The sequence below is a fragment of the Mesoplodon bidens genome (assembly GCF_964165515.1).
Source record: "Mesoplodon bidens genome assembly, chromosome: 9".
NCBI lineage: Eukaryota > Metazoa > Chordata > Mammalia > Artiodactyla > Ziphiidae > Mesoplodon > Mesoplodon bidens.
Window position 1 is genome coordinate 27,473,821 of NC_138166.1, and position 23,880 is coordinate 27,497,700.

At 35.3% G+C, this 23,880-nt stretch overlaps 1 protein-coding gene and 1 long non-coding RNA gene across 5 annotated transcripts in view; one reads left to right on the plus strand and one right to left on the minus strand.

Moving 5' to 3' along the window:
• LOC308622691 overlaps positions 1-2,450 on the plus strand; it is a 70,983-nt gene extending 68,533 nt beyond the window's left edge. Inside the window, exon 6 of the long non-coding RNA XR_014016676.1 lies at positions 1,829-2,450. This is a non-coding gene — a long non-coding RNA (uncharacterized lncRNA). The remainder of the gene's footprint in view (positions 1-1,828) is intronic.
• Positions 1-23,880, minus strand: part of SEMA3A (semaphorin 3A) — a 507,688-nt gene that overhangs the window by 136,558 nt on the left and 347,250 nt on the right. For all 4 annotated transcript variants that reach the window (XM_081244273.1, XM_081244271.1, XM_081244270.1 and 1 more), the window contains one exon: positions 14,503-14,622. In XM_081244273.1, coding sequence (XP_081100399.1) covers positions 14,503-14,622 — 120 coding nt within the window. The remainder of the gene's footprint in view (positions 1-14,502; positions 14,623-23,880) is intronic.

Below are 23,880 nucleotides of genomic sequence, written 5' to 3' on the forward strand. Positions count from 1 at the left end.
CTATCCCTATAGAATTGATCCATTTCAAAACACCCACTTTTCCCACAACTTCCTTAAGTTAAATGAAAAACAGACTAAAATTTATATTTACAAATATATTTTCAGGCAGTTTAAACTGACATTCCTTATATTACACCTTCACATTTTTTTTTTTTTTTTTTTTTTTTTTTTTTGCGGTATGCGGGCCTCTCACTGTTGTGGCCTCTCCCGTTGCGGAGCACAGGCTCCGGACGCGCAGGCTCAGCGGCCACGGCTCACGGGCCCAGCCGCTCCGTGGCATATGGGATCCTCCCAGACCAGGGCACGAACCCGTATCCCCTGCATCGGCAGGCGGACTCTCAACCACTGCGCCACCAGGGAGGCCCCACACCTGCACATTTTTGTCTAAGATGTTGTCATCACTATGGTTATAAACACACACATATATAATAATATATAATATATAGTTTTATATATAAAAGTTATATACATATGTAATATATATATATATTTCCTATTGAAAACATTTGTAGAGAACTCACTACAGGAATTATAAATACTTTACATATAAATCAAACTGCATTTAGTTTAATATCTTTTTTCTAAATCAGACTTTCTTTGGATCTATTGAAGTCTATGACTATAAATTTGTTTCTGCATTCTTTTCCTTCTCTCATGCTCTATGTCAACACTCAGCTGGTCTCCACCCTGTTCATTAAACCCTTTTTCTAACAGACGCTGCTTTTTTTCCCCCTTTTACTCTTTCATGTCGTCCAGGAGAGATCAAAGAGTTTAGTCGTTCTTGTCCATTGTATGCAGAGGTGTGTGGGTGAAATTTTGCATGATTCTGGTGTTCACAGTGTTCAGGTTGCCTTCCTAATGTTTCAATTATTTTCTTTGATAATATTTGATACATGTTGACTGTTTCAACTAATAGAAATCATCTTTAATCTAGCTACCTTAATGAGAATAAAGGAAAATAGTATAAAGTATTGAAACAACATTCAAATTTTATCTATTTTGAAGAAACAAATGACTCATTTTGAATAAGGAAATATTATTTTGTAAAAGAAATCATACAATTTTCCCTGACATTACATTATATAGTTTATAATCAGACCATGAATGCATGGAGAAATAAAGTAAAAGTATATTTTAAAAGTAATTATCTAATGTTATTTACTTATTCACTTTATTTTAATAAAACTTATACACAGTTTGATGTAAATGAAAAATTGTGCCTTTCACGTCCTTCTCCATGTTTGATAGTGAGAGTGAAGGCAGTGTAGTGCAATGGAAAGAACTCTGAATTGGCTGTCAGGAGAGCTGAGTTTAAGTTCAGCTTTTACCACTAAGTAGCCATGGGATTTGAGAATACTATTTAAGCAATCTGAGTTTAAATTTCCTATATTATGAAATGAAGGATAGGAATTAGAGGAGCTATGCAGTAACTGTAAGATATAGTATTTTATAAACATATATTTTTAAGCAAAAATTCATGGAAACTGTGGTCACAGGTTAACTCTGGACACACCATTTCTTAAAAAGTAAGATATCAAAAAAAAAGTAAGATATCAAACATTGCTGAGCTTTCTGCTTAGGATGGTATTGGACTTCAGTAGTCCTGTGTATATCAAATCTTCCAACCTAATTTTTTGTACTAAAATCTTCCAGATCAAAATATTTTTCTTAGCAGCACAGGTGAAAAGTACTTTTCATTTCTTTCTTAGGACCTTATTAAAAATTTCAGACTCTGAGTAGTATAAGGTAGAAAAGTGAATGGGATTACATTTTTGTCATCCATGTGGCAAACACATCATTTCATTTTGTTTTCTCATTTTACCTTAAGTTGATTTTATTCAAGAGACTGGAGGGCTTCTCTGGTGGCGCAGTGGTTGAGAATCCACCTGCCAATGCAGGGGACACGGGTTCGAGCCCTGGTCCAGGAAGATCCCACACGCCGCGGAGCAACTAAGCCTGTGCACCACAACTACTGAAGCCTGCACACCTAGAGCCTGTGCTCTGCAACAGAAGAAGCCACGGCAATGAGAAGCGTGCACACCGCAGCAAAGAGTATCCCCTGCTCTCTGCAACTAGAGAAAAGCCCACGCGTAGCAATGAAGACCGAACGCAGCCAAAAGTAAATAAATAAAACAAATAAATTTATTTTTAAAAAAAGGAGGGCTTCCCTGGTGGTGCAGTGGTTGAGAGTCCGCCTGCCAATGGAGGGGACACGGGTTCGTGCCCCGGTCCGGGAAGATCCCACATGCCACGGAGCGGCTGGGCCCGTGAGCCATGGCCGCTGAGCCTGTGTGTCCGGAGCCTATGCTCCACAACGGGAGAGGCCACAACAGTGAGAGGCCCGCGTACCGCAAAGAAAAAAAAAAAAAAAGAAAAGGAGACTGGAAGCTATTGATTGCCTCTGATGAATTTATGAACAAAGGGGTGTCAGTTCACATCTAGTTTTCTGGTCGTTTGTATGGCAAAAATGGAAATATTTTGCTTATCAATGGCATAATATTTTTCTATTCCTCTGTCAGATAACTTATTACATCTTATTCTAGAAAAAAATTCATATATGTCTAAGAGACTGTGCAATCTTAGCATGAATGTTTAAAAATTCCATACTGTTGTTAGGAAAAATTTGCAAAAATTTGATGTAGTGTTAAGGTAGTACCTAGGACTGCTATCTAGCATGACATAATAATACAGAGAATAGGTGTTCCTCCCTGCAAATCTTCCATTTGCCTCCAAGATTTAGGCCAGCAAAGGGCAAGTCGATATGGGACACTAAACATCCATCTTTTCCAGGTTAATTTAAATATGTGGTACAACAGCTATTAAATGCCAACAAAATATAAATCAAAAGAAGAAAAGTTTGCCAGGATAAAAGCACTTAAAAGGAGCTTGAACCCTGGCATGTATACAAAACCCCATTTGCAACACTAGAAATATCCAGACTTTTAGCCTCTGTATAAAGCTCTGTGGTAATCTCAAGTGAGGTAACTTGTTAAAACAGAAGCTAGTCTTGTAGTTCTTCATCATCACCTACTTTTTAAAGTATATATCCATAATGCATATTAGATAGGTATTTATTTATCACAAGAGAAATCCTGAGGTATAAAAATGTTGAGGAGACCAGTTTAATGTCATTTCAGTGGCAGCAAAAGTCACACAATGAATCAGTGACAGACCTGTGAATTGATTTTAGATCCCATTTGACTCCCTTTTTAACCACTCAGCAATTCCTGAGATTGCTTTCAGTGGCCAGAGATGCACAATCGAATTAAAACGGCAGACTGGAAAAATAAAATAAAATAAAAATGGAAAGTAGTCATTCTATGTGGTTTGATTTCTGACAATCTGAAACAATATATTTCCTGCATGTAAACATACAAATCTCAAAACTGTACTCAGGTACTAATATCAAATTTTCTATCATTTCTATAGGAATGGATTGAAATTACTAAAGTATCTGAGTAAAATAGGCAAAGATAGAAATAATTGTGTTAAGTGAAAGCTGAAAGCCTATGTCATTCAATTTTTGAGGCAATGATTAAAAGATGTCCTTTCACATAAATATATATTTATCCAAATACATTTATTCTAGCTGGAAACTCTAAAGACTCATAAGTACAAAATTAATTTTGAGTAAAAATGTAGCTTTTTAAAAAATATGTTAATATTTCAATATCTTCACAGACAGAGATAGCTTGATAAGGTCTATTTACATTAAGGAAAATGAAATAAAGACTATACCAATTTTCTGTTATTTGATAATTTGTGTGCCATGTAAAATTAAGTGTTTTCTGTTTATTAGATAATCTAAAATTCTATGTATAGTAATATCCAGATTCTTCTGTCTTCCTGAAATATTTATTACATGATCAAAATATTGAGAAATAGTAAAAGGGCATGTTTCATTGCTAAACTTACTTTGAGAATTGGGAAACATTCATTTTTAAAATATTTTAAGAAATCTATTTCAAATATATTTCTATATGTTAATGCTACAGATTCTGGTTATCCTTTTTGCGTAAAAAAGAGTCACAACTTCTGGGCTTCCCTGGTGGCACAATGCTTAAGAATCCGCCAGCCAATGCAGGGGGCATGGGTTCAAGCCCTGGTCCGGGAAGATCCCACATGCCGTGGAGCAACTAAGCCCATGCGCCACAACTACTGAGCCTGTGCTCCAGAGCCTGTGAGCCACAACTACTGAGCCCACGTGCCACAACTACTGAAGCCCACGCGCCTAGAGCCCGTGCTCCACAAGAGAAGCCACCGCAATGAGAAGCCCACACACCGTAACGAAGAGTAGCCCCTGCTCACCCCAACTAGAGAAAGCCCGCACACAGCAGTGAAGACCCAACACAGCCAAAAATAAATAAATAAATTTAAAAAAATAAAATAAGAATCACAACTCTCTTTGATTGTAAAACATATTTGAACTCTCCTGTGTGTCTAAGTGGAAATACCAGTAGGCAGGTTTTGTTTATTTTTGCTCAACACCTTTCTTACACAGAGAGGGAATCAGTAGAAACAGAAAGTAACTGTTTTGTGGGTATCCAAGCACTTCTTTTATTGAAACATGACTTTCAGATTATATTATTATCATATCCTTTTAAAGTACGTCATGAATTTGCCACTGCCATTTTACAAGTTGACAGTCACTGTCACATTTTCAGCACCAAGAACTTAATGCTTCTTTTAAGTAGGTTCCTACTAATGCAAGTTGTAATTCATTTTACTTGAAATTCACTATTTTGAGAGTGTTTACACCTGAGTATTAATGAACACATAGTGCATGTTATTGAATATGGCAGGATTTCCTTCTTTTTTAAGGCCTAATCATATTTCATTGCATCTGACACATTTTCTTTACCCATTCATCTGCTGATGGACATGTAGGTTGTTTCCCTATCTTAACTATTGTGAATATTGTTGCAATGAACCTGAAGGATATTATGCTAGGTAAAATAAGCCAGGCACAGAAGGGCAAATGCTACATGATTCCAGATATGTGAGGAATCTAAAACAGTCAAACTCACAGAATCAGAGAACAGAATGGTCGCTGTCAGGACTTGGAGGTGGGGAAAATGGGGAGTTGCTGCTCAATGGGTATAAAGTTTCAGTTATACAAGATGAGTAAGTTCTAGCGATCAGCTGCACAACACTGTGCCTGTAAACAGTACAGAATTGTGCACCTAAAAAGTTGTCAGGACAGCAGATCTTGTGTTAAGTATCCTCACCACAGTAAAAAAAAAAACTAACAAAAAAACGCACATGGGACAGCATCCTACCAATGAGCATGCTACAATATTGGTACAATATGAGACTAATATTGATGCCACTAGGAAGGTTGTATGTTATTGATGGTATGACAACAAATTTACTAGTTGTGTGATGATAGGTAGATTGTTGACTCTCTCTGAGACATAGTTCCCTAAAATGAAAAATGGAGATAACACCTTCATCACAGGGTTATAAATACAAAATGCTATAATAGTCATAAAAGCATCAAATATGTCAACGATGAGTCATGAATAGTAATAAAATTAATGAAAAAATCATGGAGAGTAGTTACAGCAGGATGGAAATTGGACAGAATAACAAGGGATACATTGGATACATCATCTGCATAAAAATTTCACAAAATCAGTAAAAGCCATAACCTAATAATGAAATTAAAATTAAAGCATGGATTTTTTTTCATTTAAAAATTACTATTTCTAAGTACGATATATCTTGGGGTTTTTTTGTTTAGTTATTTGTGTTTTCTTATCTTTATTTTTTAAACAAAGTATGTTTGAATTGCTTTCACATATGCATTACACAAAATAGCATTCTCTGGATTTACAAGTGTGGAGAAACCATGTTTTTGTGATACACTGTGGGCGAGAAATTCGCATAACTTTGCATATGGTAGCTTAATGTTTTATGCACAGTATAAATTCAGCTTATTTGTAGACTTAGGAGTGAAAATTGAGTGTGCATAAGCCACAGTATGCTACAAAACATGTTTATCTAATTGTCCCCAGACAATTGGGAAACCATCTTTTCACTGGGGAGTTTAAAAAGTATCATCATGTCAGTGTACGTCATCTAGTGGTTTATGAAATTTAGATGTTATTTTCTTATTGTTTGTTATGAGAACTTTAAACAGTACTATCTTTCCCTCATTATCAGTCCAGGTTCTCATCATGTGACACTACTCAACTTTTGCCATAATCTCAAAATGGATGTACCTATATGTCTATTCTCCCCTCCACACACGGATTTACACCAAAAACATGCTTCAGAACCAATCATAGCAATACTAGTAGTTTCTTCCTAAAATCTTGTATAGCTCTTGGCTAGCTTCCCTAAACTCAACTTGATCCTAATTTTCCAGCCTCATTTTTGAAAATCAGTGTACTAGATGCACACTGGGGTATTTGCCATTTCCCCAGTGGACTTTAATGTCTCTGTTTTTCTATTCTATCCTTCTAGGCTTACTAATGGATCCTCCACAACCATCAATACTTCACCCATTTTTCAAAACTCAGCTTAAATGTGATGGCCTTTCTTCACTTCATCAAGTGTTCCCTTATTTACAGTCATCACCTTGTTCAAACTAGGCACACGTTAAGTATTTTTGGAATATAAAATAAATACATGAGAAAATCTCTGACTTAATACCCTAAATCAGAATTAGTGATTTTTTTTTTTTTTTTGCGGTACACGGGCCTCTCACTGTTGTGGCCTCTCCTGTTGCAGAGCACAGGCTCCGGATGCGCAGGCTCAGCGGCCATGGCTCACGGGCCCAGCCGCTCCGCAGCATGTGGGATCTTCCCAGACCGGGGCATGAACCCGTGTCCCCTAGATCGGCAGGAGGACTCTCAACCACTGCGCCACCAGGGAAGCCCAGAATTAGTGATTTTAACCCTTCTCTTGCTCTGTACCGGGCTGGTACTTCCTTTTAAAGGAGCAGGTTCTCCACTCAGACATAAACCAATGAATAGCAAGATTGCCTCAGGCCCATTATAAAATACCTATGAAACCCTTAATTATTCATCAGTACAGTGAGGATGTGAAGAGTGCCTACCTCATCAGATTTTGTGAACACTGAGTAAGGTAATACATTCAAAGCAGCCAGTACAGAGCATAATTATTGCTTAGTAAATACTAGTTGTTTGGAGTATAGTTGTTATCATTACTGATGTTTCATCATGTTGAAGTTACATATTTATGTATACGTCAAATCTTTGAGGGCAGACATTTGTGTTTAAGTTCCTCACCATTATTGTGAGAACCTTGCTTAGGAAAAATGTTTCTTATATTTTTATTAAAGTCAATTTTATCTCTATTGAATATAAATTGCTTCTGAATACAAATTGCTTCCAAGATCACTTGGGCATTGATTGTAGTAGTTGAACAGAATTGCAGCTACAAAGCTGAAGAGCCCTAGATATAAATGTTAAGCCTCCATTATCTCCTAGTATTCCCCAAATCTATTTAATAAATAAAACCTTTATTCCAGAACTTCTGGTTTTCTCATTATGTCTTTCCTTTTCACTTCAGTGCTATATGCTCATCACCTCATGCTGATTCACAGCACCAGCCTTTGCTCTTTCTATTTCCCCAGCTCGCATCACATCCAAATTGACTACATTGGTAAGCCTGGAGCAGCTGAGAGCCATGAGGAACCTAGACCAGAGGCCATTACACTAGATCAAGGGGAGTGTCCTCAGATGTGAAAAACAGGTGACACTATCTGCTTAAAAGCTACCCCAAGGTATCTTCTTACTGTGCCACCAGTTACCTTACATAGCATATTTTCTAATAGTAACTAAAATTATAAAGCTAAATATAGGTTCTTCCTGGTTAAAATTAAGTACCAACAAAACTAGAAAGCAAATACAATTGAAATTAGCAACAGCAAAGCAAAGGGACAATAATATCTTTGTGTATCTTGAAAAGTAAATACCTTCTTGCAATATGAACGTGGTTCTAGTGACCAGAAGCTAGTCTTTGAAGCTAGCAGTTCTACCTTCCTTTGTGCTCTGGGGTAATTTACTTTTCTCTTTTTGAACCACAGCAAGATCTTCCTTCACATAGCCCACTCTGACCTCATGTTGGCCTTTACTTGGCAGGAAGACAGTGTTTGCATATCAACTCAACCTTTGTTTCCTTCTTATTAGCCCAAGAAAATTAAAGGTATATCTTTGGCACTCACATGCTTATAAGCCTTAAGCAAACAAGAGCACTAAAATCTTAAGATTTTACATGATTATGAGGTAGTTATCCAAATAATTTAGAATGGACTTGTATCATTTCCTCAGGTTATCATCAAAGTGAACAATCATGATTTAAAACAAATCTACAAGATAGCTTGCTGAGGCCTATTTGAAACACACTCCAAGAGGAGGTAAACATATTCTGATTTGTGGAAATTCAGTCTAAATTTATTTTGGTATTTTCCCCAAGTTTCAAATATATTAAACTAATGCCTTCCTTCTCACCTATATATCCAAGCTGTATTTCCACTACCTTAAACTTTGGTTCCAAATGAAGTAATTTAGGCAAGAAGACAAAGAGATAAAGGAAGAAAAACAGAACTAGAGTTCAAGGGCAAAGAAAGGGTCATGAAGAGGAAGAACAAAAGAGAAGATGAAAACAGCCCAAACAGGTGAGCAGGCAATGGGGTTTAGCACTACTCTTTGTGTTTTTTGAAAAATATAATATTGATAACAAACAAATTACAGCTTTTATAAACAGAAACTTCCTTTTAAAATAGATTATATAAGGAATGAGTGCAAAGCAATCAATCAAAAAGGGCACAGTAAGAGACAGATTTAAGTTGGAGTACACACCTCCAGTGACAGATTAGCTCCAGGAAATATAAAGTCTTTGATCCAAACTAGCTACTAGCAGTTATGAAGAAAAGAAAAATATATATTGGTTAATGTGCTGTTTATGATTTAGTCCTTATGTCTGTATTGATTGTGAATGAAGATGTCACTCAGAAATTGAGTACTACGGATAACATAGTCTTTTAATAAGTAATTGATAATGACATCACTGCACCAATACGGCCTTAAGAAAACTGTTTAATTTTGTTCAAATTCTTTTTCTGGCATTAGGTGAACCAGATCTGACAAAACATGAAACTAAATACCCTGCAAGTTAAGAACTGAATGCTAACATTTCTATTTTTTCTGTCATTGTTCTTAGGAATAAAAAGTGATGAAATACTATGAGGGGGGAAAAAAGAAAACGTTTTACAATTGAGCCAAATAAGTGTAGAGGGTAAAAGTGTATTAATCTCATAACTATGGTGTTTTCATACCCTATATTTAGAGCAAACCAGTCAAAATGTAAAATGGTGATTTGCAATCTTTTAAATAGGGTATAGGAGATGCTGGTTTGGATTTCTGGTTCCCTCTCTCTCTTTCACCATTTGTGATTTTTTTTTTTCCTAAACTTGTTTCTAATCATAACTTAGGTCCCCCTACTACCTCACTTGGCCACTAGTTCTGTTGATTTTGAGAAACAGCCTCACTGATAATATCTAGAGTTTAGAATGTGAATAGCTCACAAGAAATACACTGGTGAGCTGTTAAGGTCACAGAATTTATGAACTGTGATTCTTTTTCTCAAATATAAACAGCAAAGCATTTAAAAATTTCATCTGCAATATAAACGGTGGTATTGTTTATTCAGCATGGTAACTTGTACGGTCCACCTTCCAACATGATTCAAGTATTGAAAGATTAGGGAAGAAAAACCTGGAAACCATAATGGTCTTGCTCTAACCACGCTTGGCTCAGGTTGAGAGTGCAAATGAGGGACACCCGCCTCTGGTGGAAATGATGAAGCCGAGAAGAAATCACCAAGGAATCCTGACTTTTCCCACCTAACCTACTAACATTAAGTGGGAGAAGTCAGACTCCAAGACATGATCTAAAAAAGATGGAATGGTGTAACCAACCCCAAAACAACGCCTCATTGCTTTACCAAGATATCTAAATTTCTTAGCTTTAGCATTTCCTCTTAGAAATAAACTTGTACTCTATTGGACTCAATGACATAATACACTGAGAGAGATAACTCAATTAGAAAAAGTTAGATTAGATGTATAAATTAGCTACCACTTAAGTAGTATTTGGCCCTGGAGACTGTTACTAAGAGCATGTGATTAAAAGTTTTACATAAAAGCAAACTCTTATTCTTGGTGGAAGAGAAAAACCAGACAAAACATTTTATTTTACATCTTGATATATTAGTTGTCATTGTAGAAATGACCTTAGAGATAGCCATTAAGCTTCACTGCATTTCTTAATGTCCCTTTGGTTCTATCATAAATTGAGATGATGACATTATGAGAGTATTTATAGAGTTAATATTTTCCAGCTCTCATCTGGGTCCATCTTTCTTTAGATTTCCTTCCCAGTATAAGGAGGAGGCCCATTTAGAATTTGAGAAAACATCCAGACACTTCTTCGAAAAGCTATACTCCTCCTAAATTCATACATTTTTTTTTATTAACAGATGTAAATTTGAAAGGGAAATACCATATACTATAAGCCTTTTGGGAATATTCTGTCTCGTAAGGATGACTTACACTTTTCATTTGAATGGCATGGATGCTGAAAGCTTAAACACAAAACTCATCTGTACTCTAGCTCTGAATCATTCCTTCCGTGAACTCTGCATGCATTTTAATAATAAACACACACATACGTATAGAGCATGTGACCTCACTGGCAGTTATCTGCGATGTCAAGTACTACTGGAGGATAACCAAGAATTGACTGACACATCTTATAGAACTGGAGTTAATTAATAGGTCTACCAATTCCCAATTGTACTACAGGAAACACAAACACAAAATCTGCTTAATACAGGAATAAATGACATACCGTGTGTGGTCATAAGGCATTCACTATACAGCAAGAGTAGTTTTGGAATACAGTATTCAGGAGTTTAAATATTGCTATTAAAATGCTAGAAGAGCAAAACTGGGTCTATTTTCATAATTAGAAGGCTAAACAAGGTTTGTTTTTTTTTTTTTTTTTTGCAAACTGTTCATCATTATTTAAAAGGAATTGCTAATTTCCTCGTATAAGATCTGAAGCTATTAAATGATGAAGGGAGTCTTGCTTTGTTTCAAAAGTGATGTCGTTACTTCTGTGGCATCCAGCCATCTAGAATGGTAAGTCCATAATTTCTAACAATGGATTTCAACAATCTTGGGTACTCAATGTTAAGACAAAGAGTTATTTTAAAGGAAGAGCACTGCAAAGAAAAAACTGGATGTTAAAATGTCCATGAAGTCATGATAAAAGCAAAAAGCAAAATGTCTTTTTTGTATGATAAAATTATTTGTAATATGTAAAGGCTGGACAGAAGTTTAAAAAGTAAACTATTTCATTATTTTATGTAGAATGGGGCAGGAACAGCAAAGTATACATGCTATTTTTCAACCAGAATATAGGAGAAATATTTGTCTTGGTTCTCTCTGAAAATCCATCCTTGTAAATAAAAGTTACTAAATTCAAACTTCATAAGACCTTATGAACTCTTATCCAACAATCCTGGCCTCAGTACTGATTGTTATTTTATTTCTTATTCTTCCAATCTTTCCATTACCAACATTATTTTCCTAACGGCATGAAGCACATATTGTCTCTTTTTTCTCAACTTCAAAAACAGCATAACTGTTTAAATCCGAGTGTAGTATTTTTAGTACCAATATAGATCAATTTAAAGCAGATTCTCTCTTAGGGCAGCTTAAGCATTGAAAATTAAATTTTATGTTGTCTAGACAAGCCATCGTGATAATATCTTTTCCACAATTTCCTAGATTGACTGTCTAGACTGCTCCAAATTCCCCCAGGTAATTGCATAATCATTTTCCCTCTGACCCCCTAAACAGTCTGGAACAGTATCTCCCCATGTATAGTTGCCATGCAAATCAAGATCACTGAGCTTCTGAAGGAGGACTTCTCTCAAAGGTTCTGAGTTTTAGGATTTCAGGAAAATACTTGTACGTCAATATCCCACCTTAAGGAGATTGGATAGGAAGCTTTATTTATTTCAGTGGAGGAAATGGCCTCCTTCATTTTCCCGGGTAAATGGCCTGGCTCCAGAAGCTGTATCTCTGCATCCCCCCACCCATCCATAAAGCAGCAATAAAGTAGTTGATGAGATGAGAAGGAAGGAGCTTTGCTAAAGAGCAACTTCAAAAAGAAAAAAACAAAACAAAACTACATTTTGGGGAAAATGGTAAAAATACAGGAACAATATATGATATGTTAATTTAAATGGCCACCAAGATCATCTAAGCTTCAAGTTTAAAAATGGAGGAAATTAAGCTAAGTACAGAATGACCTGGCAGCAATGAGAGCCCAGTGCAGTAACATACAACCTCTGATGAATGAGGTACATTTAACACCAAGGTGATAATTATCACCATAAAACCTGAAACCCCTTTCAGCCTGAGATACATATTTCTATTTTAAAAATGATAATCCACATTTTTTTTCAGTATCTACTACCTATTAGACAACGTTAAACTCTTACAACAACTGTATGAGGTAGAGACCATTCTCATTACCACTTTCTAGAGTAGAAACAAAGACACAAAGAAAGTTAGTAGCTTGCTCCTTATCAAGCATCCAGTACTGAACTGAGGTTGGACCAAAGCCCTGCAGTGTGAGGCCAGGTGACCTGCCTTTAACAATGATGGGATTAGAACTCCCTGAGTTTCGACAGCAAAAAATGTCAGTGGGTCACACCCCGCTGGGAGGGTTGGAAGGCAGTTGGAGGTAGTAAGTCAATTTCTCATTTGAAACATGTGGACACTGAGAATCACAGAGGTTTGTTTTGTTTTTACATATTATGAGACAGAGTCTCAGAGAGGTTAAGTAATTTTTCCAGTGTTCCACAGCCAGTAAGTTGTCGAACATGATCAGAAGCCAGATCTGTCCCTAAAGCCCATGTCTTTTCCACCAACCTGTGCTTGGAGCTCAGCTGTCCGGACCCCACTGTCTTATACAGCATGATGCCTGGCAGATGTAAAAAGTGCAATACGACATGGGGAAAGTTCTCCAGAGCTGTCTCCAGTAAACAGAGAAGTGAGACCCAATTTTAGGGTGCCTGACTATAGGAAATAGCTGAGAAGGAAAGAAAGAGGGAAAGATTTATCCAGAAGTTACTGAAAAGTTAAGTATGCAAAGTCTCCAGGACCGTGTGCAGGAAATTATTCCTAATTTCATCAATATGAAACAAGTAGTTTATGTGGAACTGCCCTTCCTTAAAGTTAATTTTTACTTAAAACTCTTGGGTATGTGAGCAAGAACAGTATGCATACTTATGAAGGAAGGAAGAAGGATGCAGTGGGAGAAGAGGCTGATGAGGGCAAATGTCTATGCCGGTGAGACCTTGGTAAAGGGTTTTTATCTTCCCAGGATCACCAGGAAAGTCATAATAACTGTGTTCAGTCTAGAAACCACATAGCCTCGAAGGTGTCTTCTTATACAAAGAAGGCACAACACAAACTGTTTTGATTTCTAGGTCTTTGGGTTGAAAGAACATATTTGTAACACTTTTGTACCCATTAAGAAAATATAGAGAAAGGCTGTAGAGTTTAAGTTATAAAGAAGTGGCTAACATGTAAATTATATTTTATCTTTAGGATTCCAGAAATATTGTGGGAACAAATTCTTTATCTGTTGAGTATTTCTAAATTCCAGTTTGAAAGAAAATTCTGTCACAAATGATTTTCTCACCACATGAACACTTTTGTTCTTCTTAGGATTTTGTGCCAAAAATTATAAAAGGGCTTATAATTTAAGGCTATTGATAAATCCAATTCATGGAACTGCTTTCCTACTAGTAACGTTTCCTTTAAATACATCCCTAATTGCAAGTTGCACTTAAATTTACCTAACTTTAATTTCCTCACTAAATTTTCTCACTAAAACATCTTGTAGGAGTAATAGACAAATAAACATTTTTTTTCCTTTTTTATACTGACAAAATAAGAGCCCAAAATATAAAAGCAAAGCCTAGCTAAGCAAGAACATAAATGTGAGTAATTTAGGTCACACATGAGATCAGATCATTGTACACATGTATGGCATCCTTTCTTAATCCCTGGGCAGAAGAAAACAACTGCGGTGGCAGACACTTCTGGCTAAGGATGGAAATGGAGGGGAAAGCTGGCAATATACAAATGAAGGAGAAAACAGTACACATTCAGCCTGCTGACATCTGCTGCACATGCAAAATGGATTGGACTCTGTAATCCAGAGCGAAAGCAAATGCTTTCTTCCGTCCTTCCTCCTGTACCACAGTTATTGTTAACTGATGGTCTCATTCTTTTTGCATTCACAGATTAAAATTAATAACGGCATCTGAATTCGAAGTAGGTCCCAATGAATAGCAACTAGAAGCTAAATGAACTGAAGAAATTAGTAATGAAGCATTTGAATAGGAAGGGGTCATGGACAAACACCGTTTTTTAAAAGCCAGCTTTACCTCAGGATGATGTCCAATTTCAACGTAGGTGCAAACCGGATGAAAAGCCCCCGTTCCACAGGCGTACAAGTGAGTCTGATTATAAGCCTTAAGCACCTTGATGAAATTAGCACATTCTTTCTGTAAAACAAAAGGAAAACCAGTGAGTTCTAGTGGTCAGCATGGCTGAAGTATCCTCTAGGGTGCTAGGCATGTTTGAACAGATTTCTTCTGTGTCCTTTCACATAATTTTTAGGGCTTATTATTCTATTGTTTGCTCACATTATTACATGAAATACAGAAGGTGTTTGCTTGCATTATTACAGGAAATATAGAAGTTCTTATTTTTGGGGGGGCAAAATACAATATTCTCTTTAATGTTTTTATTAAAACTATAATTTATTTATACAAAAGTGGAATAAAGTTATAGATAACCAATTATCATATGTGACTTTTCTAGAAATGAGGGAAACAGCAAATTATATGGCTAATTAATGAACTATTTAAATCATAACAATGGTGAAAATTTCAAAAGTCAGCTCTGAGTTTAATTTTGGAAAAGTAAATCAAAAATAAAAGGTAATACAACCTTCTATTAAATATGAATTTGAAACATCATTAGTAACTCATAATGATGGGTAACTGACTTTGAACTTCAGTAGTGCTTCTTACTAGTGAGCTTTATAGACCCTAAGAAGACAAAACCACCTTCTCTTGAAAAAGTCGTTTAACCCCCAAAGACAATTTGGGTATAAGATGAGATAGAGAAGGTGTTAGAGTGTGGGATGTCTAGAGGCTCAAGGGTCTTTATTAGAGTGGCTATAATTAATAAATATTTTCATGCAGTTCACGTACATCCTAAACCCATACGTGCATCCCCTGCCCAATGAGTCATGGATCCCCCAGGTAAAAAACAGTTACTTATAAGAGGGAATTATAGTCATATCTTATTATTATTTATAGAAGTTTAGACATTCCTGCCATTTTATTACCCAAATAAAATGTCACCTAAGAGATAAATGGACAGACCTCTTTATATTTTTTCTATATACTCTATTATATCTATAGATCCTGTGAAAGAAAATGTAGTTCTACAAACAAATAGGAATCTTAGCCTTTTGTTCCTGTTAAGGAAAGATTTAGGGGAAAAAATCAGACAGTCAAAATATAAACTAGATAATTTTATTGCCAAAGAAATCCAGAGCAGAAAAGACATAATTTTTGCCAACTGTTTTTAAATAGATGAGTCCATATCAATACTGTAAAAATAAAACAATGAAAAGAGAAATTCAAACTATCAAAATATTTTCAAATAAAATGTTATGGTCTATTAACCATACAGAAAATCTTAAAAATTAAATAGAAATTTTAAGTGGAAAATATGAGTTTGTCATGGAATATACAATACCTATTTTTTAATATCCAATTGAGTATTCATATGGTAAATAATAATTACATTGAAAATTATTGTTATTGATCATAGACTTTCTTATACACAGTTTTGTGTTTCTGCCTATTAAACATTTATAAATAAGAGCCAAATATGTAACTAAAAATGCAGATGAAGATCAAAAGCGGACTATACCGCAAGTAATGCTGGCAAACGGTGGATTGGGTTTGTCCTTGCGCCTCTAAGTGTGTAACACTCCCAAAGTCACTCTCTACATGCGACTCTTCAAGTAAAAGCTCAGAATACATTTAGACTTATGTAGTCCGTTGGTGTTTATAACTGAGGTGTTACAATTATTTAAGTACATTTCCACATGATACTTGTATTCTGTGATTGTAGCTGATGATTTTGTTATTAACTTTATTGCCTCCATAAAATAAAGAGCAGACCAAATCTGAGAAGAGTAATTGTTATGTAAATTCAAATACTTGCTTTCCATCATCACTGATTTTTCTAGGATGACATCTGAGGATGACCTATAAACATATCATCCCAAAGGTGAATTACATCTTTTTAAGGAAAAATATGAAACTTGCCAGTTACGACTCCTCATGCTTTCTTATCATATGCTGAGTAGTTTAGGGGAGTAACTAAAATACACATCTAATTTCTCCCACTGTTTTGCTACTTAGATCCTGAATCCTTCTTTTGTCTAGCAAGGTATTATAACATAGAAAATTAAACACTGAAATCAACTGATTTTGCAAGTTTCTATGTAGAAAAATTTCCTAGCTTAAAGAGTACATGCATCTTATCCATGTACCACTTTCAACACGCTACACCTTAGACATAACCTTAGATAAGCTCAGATATAACCTAACTTCCAAGACTTTTAGTCACAAACTCCCCATTCTGTAGCAGTTTCTCCTCCTTCCCCAAGAGGATAGGGCATGGATTCTTGGGCAGAGGAAAGAGGCTGTGGACAGGGAAACATCTGATAAACTCATTTACAAGTAAGACATTCATGAGTCTTACCCAAAGGACTTACCTTGTACTCTTAAGAAAATGCAGTCCTTTGGAAATAAGTCATTTTCAGGAAAATGTTTTATGGCACCTCTTTCTTTGAAACATGTAGGTGGTCACATACTCTACTCTTACGTACAGACAGCTATCCATGACTATGGACTCAATATTATAGCATTCAAGATTATAAACAACCAGTTCCAGCACCATATGTTGAAATTAAGAAACTGGATGTGCACACACATATTGGTAAGCAAACGGATATTCTAATAAAGAGTAGTGGCACACTCAGATGGATGTATCATTCATTTTAGAAAAGAACAGGGTTTTAGTTTGCCCACAGTCATACCTATAAAGATATGCAGGCAATTTAAAATACAAACCCAATTTCTCTAATCTCATTACTAACACCTAAGGGCATCCTAGAAATTTGAGAATAGACCCTAGTTCTCTGCAATAAAGGAAAAAAAAGGAAGGAAATATTTCATGAGCAAAGATACTTGTGCATACAAATGAAGGCTATGTCACTTCTGCAACTGTTATGAATTCTAAGATTATAGAATCTGTGGGTTCTTATCTCATAGATTGGGTAACTGATTAGCAATAATTATTGACTGAAAAATTCTCAGGATTCTTGAGAACTAGGGGATTGAGCCACACTGAATATCCTAATTTTATTTTGTTCTCTATTAACTGTCAAAGAAGCACCACTCTAATATGACAACTATTCCTCTACAGAGCTGCTGGAAAAAATCACAGGACTATAGTTGTGAAACCTGGAAAAGGGTTCTACTGAGAATGTTGATAAGGATTCTATCTGTCCTACAAAGCAGCCAGACCCAGCCTACTGGCCTGAGGCCTGGAATGATTTTCCCAGTGAACTTTCCCAGGTGGCAGCAGGTTGTACTGTCTCTGTGCCTCAGGGCTAGCTCAACATTATTTTGAAGTGAAGATTGATGCAAATAGAATGGAGAGAAATTTCTGGGGTTTAGAGAGTACGTTAAGACACTTGAACTGAAACAAAGAAATTGAATGAAATACTTTCAAAATTGGTTTAAAATAGCTGCAAGGAAACTCATCAATAACAATTTAGGAAGAAACAGTGAATTAAAAGAACTGCACAGAGAAGAACCCAAAACTTGAAAGAGACATTGTGAGTAATAACTGTTCTTTAAATAGAAAACCTACATAAAAGAGTATCAATCCCTGTCATTCATTTGCCTTCATTCTCCAGCTTGTTGCTGCCAAGGTTTTTGAGTGTTGCAAAACGGGATATTCATTTTATTTGGAAGCAGCCTGGACATTCCTCTAAAAAAAAAAGGAAGCATGGCAGAAAAAGGAAACACACTTCACACATTTCTGCTCTAGGGAGACAGAAGAAGAGTGTTTCTGACCTTTGCTTGAACCATGACGATTCTTAAAACTCAGAATGTAATGTACTTTTTGGCATTCAACTACTGCACTGCTTTGCTCAGCACTGGTGGATTTACAACGTAATAAAGAGAATGTAATCAGTTGAAAATGAATTCATTTTTCAAACCTGGATCCTTTTTGGAATTTAAGTTGATACACACAGACAAGTTTAGCCACGAGTTGGCTTCCCGAGAGTCAGGCAACCACAGTGACCTCTTATTTTACTGAAATGTACTCCAGAACAACAGCATTATAAATTGTTAACTTAGCCTAGTAGCAAAAGTAAAGGCAGTTATAAACCAGCAAACCTAAGGCCACACGTGACGAGCGATGATTCATCATCCTTAGTGACAAACCATTTACACTTATTTTTTAAGAGTTTCTAGCGCCTTCAGGTCAAATGTAGAGAGGAATTATACACAGAGATATTAGCCTGGAAAAATAACTTAGAAAGAAAATGTCTATCCCCAGAAAAGGATATAGAAGCCAAATGCACAGTGATTCAAAAACAAACATTACAAATATGCAGCACTGATTAGACTGTGTTACAAAGACTTTTCCCGGACAGTTACAAAAATAAAGTCCATCCATCTGTCAAAACAACTGCTCCATGCATGAAAATTAAAACAGAATAGAGGTGTTTTTAACTAACTTCTGATAATTACACTTTCTATAAAAGAATGTAATTTACCTCCAATTCCAATTACCTCCTTGCATGTTCTTAAATTATGGATGGAGCAGTGAAATTTTACTCTAAATAAAAGAAGAGAAAAGAGGAGAGAAGGCTGTGAAGATGAACAATTTATATTTAACTATATTCAGTTCATGATTAAATCAAACAACTTGTTCTAGTTCAAATATAAATCAGCTCAACATTAATGGATATAGTAAAACATTGCCTCAGGTCAGTGAACATTCATTTAAAAAGGAAAAAAAGTCTCTATCCCATCAGCAATTTATGTTGAAATATTTTAATGTATAATGTAGCAGCTGGGAAAGCAAAGGAAGCCTTTTCCTATCATGGTGGGTGGATGCATTTTTGCATGAAAATCCATTAATAAGCTTAATTCCTGAAGTTAATCTGTTGACTTTCTTTTTCTCTGGTCAATTTATTTGGCAAGCTGGCTGAATAGGAGAATCTTCGTGCCAAAGCAGTAATCCGTGAGATTGTTCCCATCAATCACTTCATCCCTCTCTGTATTTAAGCTGTTCCATGCTTACCTAGCAATAATGTTTTGTCTTTTTTTCTTTTAACACTGTGCTATTACAGCTGTGATCAGATCATCCATAATCATGTCTTCCTAATACCTCAGCATTCACTAAAGGATGTCAGAAATCTCTTCTTCAAAGAGGCATGTCTAATAGAACTAAGACTTAACTGTGTCCTATTTATAGTCTTAGCCATCTAATGTTGAATTTGTGACTTGGAACTTTTTAATATCCACCTGATGAAATAGTGAGTAGCCTGTTCTGTCCATCTGGGGAGACATTTTCCCCTTCCTTTTTAAGAAGAATGATGGTATAATCAAACCAATGGACCTTTCCACTTCAATGTTTTGTTTTGTTTTGATTTCAGAGAATTTTTTTAAACATACTGATTCAACTAGGACAACTAAGATGGCATTACTTCATGGCTAGTTATTTAAGTATCTGAGTCTATTCATATTACTTGAAGTATATCATCTTCAAATCCATGACAATTAGAAAATAAATTCTAACTTGGTTTCAACGATGTGATAGACTAAATGAAGACTCCTGCCCAAGGATACCAAAACATTTTACTTAAATGCTCATTTCAATTAAGCATCCCATTTGACTGGTTTTTCACCTCTGGATTGACTATCTGTTTTGAAGTTCTAGAAATACTGATTAAGATTCTATAAACATTTTTCTTTCAAATTACTTGAAACCTTCAAACATGGTCAAAATTATATGCCTAAGCACTACAGACCATGGTATTAGCAAAAGTTAGCCAATGTGATTCTCTTCTACTATTTAAAGGAGCTTCGAGCAATTTCACTTTGAAATGTCATATGGACCAGAGAAGTTGATAATGTCTACTTTTGGCTTATATTTTATTTTACATTGTGCTATCGATCTAATTAATTATTACATTTGTACCACTCACTGGAGTTATTTGACTGTGGGTGGTCCATACAATATGTACTTAGCATAACCTTTCTTCATCTCATATTCAAATGAATGCAAACAATTGTAAAATACTACGCGAAACCAACCTGAATATTTTTTCCTGCCAGATCAGAGCTATTATGTAGTCAAAAACCTTACTCTGATTTCAATAATGACATTCTGTGGTTTCCAATATTATGCAAGGTTGTTGAATACTTAGTGCTCATGCCTTAAAGCAACTAAGTCAATGGTTTACACCAAGTAGGTAGATTTACAATCTAAAGAGATTTATTGTGGACAGAATTAGCTGGCATATTAATTCTCACATATATGCATTTATCATGAATGAATTTAATACTCAAATAAGGGAGATGAATTGCATCTTTAATCACATATGAGATGTAGCTTTAAGGAAGGAGAAAAAAAAATGAAATCCAGATTTTAGAGGAATGTTTTTTTTTTTTTTTGGCGGTACGTGGGCCTCTCACTGTTGTGGCCTCTCCCGTTGCAGAGCACAGGCTCAGCGGCCATGGCTCACGGGCCCAGCCGCTCCGGGGCACGAACCGGTGTCCCCTGCATCGGCAGGCGGACTCTCAACCACTGCGCCACCAGGGAAGCCCTAGAGAAATGCTTTCTTAAAATTCATATATACCTCTTTTCTACCCTCTGCCTTGTTAATATCAAAAGTAAAAAAATTTTGGTTGAAATCCTTAATGTCCAAAGTACTAAATGTTATTATATAATTAATTAATAATATAAAATGTTCTCTTAGCATATATTCTAATAAATGGAGGCTCTTTAACCATTTACAATAATCCATTTACACATATACTCCATATTTATAATATATGTGGATTACACACACATTTATATGTATATATATTATGTATACACATATATTAATTTTAGAAATAATTTCTGAATACAGTTAAAAGTTTAAACTTTAGAATTTAAAAATTAGTTTATATTCATTAATATTTAATGAAAATGTTACTTATTCTTAGGTATGTATTTATATTTGAAAAGGTATTCTTGAAGAATTTAAGAAAAACATTGAATAAAAGTAATAAAATCAAAATGATAAAACAGAAATACATGAAGGTAGTTACCTATACTAATCTGATGCTTTAAAAGTCAGTCAGACAGGGGTTAGAATTATTAAAGCATCATTTTCCATTTGCTATGTGACTACAAGAAAGTTACTTAGGACTTCTGAGCCTCAGTTTCTTCAACTAAAATTGGTATTAATGACATATGCGTGTAAAGTACATAGTATGATGCCTAGCACTTATTAACGGAAGAGTAACATCTTATTCTTTAAATAATCAATCATTTATTGGTTAGAATATTTTCACGTCCACTTAACTCTCACACCATTCCACACACTGTGCCATGACTTGGGCAAGAAGTCTATTATGAATTGTTCATTTCTTCTTAAGTACAGTTAAAAGAGGTTAAGCCCATAACTGGTGGTAATGAGAGGTGGATTTAATAAAACTGGTTTTGAATATTAATCTGTGCTCATTCCTGTTACAAAGGCGAGTTATATTTTGTTCATTAGAATTTTCAAAAAATTCCAGTCCTCCAACAGTAAGGACTATAAATTATAAACTTATAATCACTCTTTTTATCAAAGTGGTAGATGGTATGAATCACTGTCACAGTCAAACAGCAAGTACAGCAACTGTTTCTCAATAGCTGTGGCAGAATTGTGGTGTATCACTTAGGTAAGCTGGAACAACATCCTTTGAAAGGAAATGTGTATTTTATAACCAAAAAGGAGTTACATAAATGAGTTAATAAAAGAAATGATTTAGAATAATACCTAGTATACATAGTAAGCTTCAATAGATGTTAGCTATCATTATTCCTAGTATTCTTTGAATATTGAATTTAAACTGTTATCAGTTTGCCTGTTATTTACCTCCAAACTGAAATAAACATACACACATGAATGCACGTGAAAATCTGAATGCTCATTTCTGTGACATTTAATAAGAAGTCTTTCACTTGCTCTCATCAGGAATCAGTTGTCTATATACCTAAAGTATCATCAAATTTCATCATGGAATCATACTTAAAAATGAATAAAGTGACCACAGTCTTTCATTTGTGAGGTCATCTAGGGTGCCCACAAAAACTTATAATCAATATTTTCAGGAGCAGTAAAGGGTCTATGATTCTGCTCTACTTGTAAGATAACCAGCTACCCTGACAGTTTTGCAGATGCTGGCAGAAGATATACAGCTCCTGAATCAGAGATAAATGACTTTATTATTTACAGAAATATCAGTAGTCAAAGTATCAGCATTTCTCATGCCAGTTACCCAAGCACCAATTCCCACTGGGCAGTGAGAAGAGGGCCCTGGGTTGAGGGAACCTGAAGAGTTTATATACTAGGCATAAGCATCCTGGCCATTACATTTTGAGGAAGATGTTATGTTCATTATACTTGCAGGTGAGCATAACTGAACTTTGCTCTGAGGGAGAGACACTGTCTCTACTTCTCAAGGTTATTTTAAAAGTATCCTTTTGCTTAAGAGCGCCTCTGTTCATCAGATGTACAGAAGTGTGAGAGATCCATGAAAAATTATCTCCCAACAATTAAACATCAGGGTTTTGAGATTTAATGAAACCTTATGATTTTTATAGAATCAGAAGGTAATTCTAATTATCCATTTAGAGTTTTAACATGCCTTGAAGTCCCTAAAATAAAATTTAAAAAATTAAGTTGATGTCAACTTTGACCTTTGAAAAAGTAAATGAAATTCAAGGACTAACACGCATTTTAGACTGTACTGCAATTTCAGATGAGTGTGTAGCTTCAAATTCTCAGTTGCATTCACTTGGCAAAAATTAGTGTTGTTGAGGTCCTGCAATTTGAGTTATGATAAATTTGACAGGCATGTAATAATATATATGTTAAAAATGAATAACTAAGGATAAAAATATAAAAATAAATCTCTCAAGAACTGCAAAAATGTCCCAAAATTCAGGTGCAAGATATTGCACTTTGAAATGTATCCAACAAGAGCAATTTTATGAGAATCTGGTTCTTTTTGTTCATCTCAGATGGTTGAAATTTTGATTTCCAACGATGTTCAAAATATTTCTAATAGTCATACGGTTGCCATTTGGTTTTACTGAAACTTAGTACAAAGAGAGATGGTTTAGTATGATAAACAAAGAAGATTCAGAGAGCTATTGATTCGAAACAGATTCTTTTACCAGCTTAGCATGTATTCAGTTTTCATTTGCAAAACAGGGTCAAGGAAGTTAATCCCTCAATAGAAATGTTATTGTGAATACAAAGTGGATTTTAAGCACCAGAAAAAATATCAAAAATAAAAGTAAATGCGGCTAATAGCAGTCAGAATAGAGATATCTGGATTGCATTTATGTCCTTATTGACGGTATCTGTACAATAATATATATCATGTAAT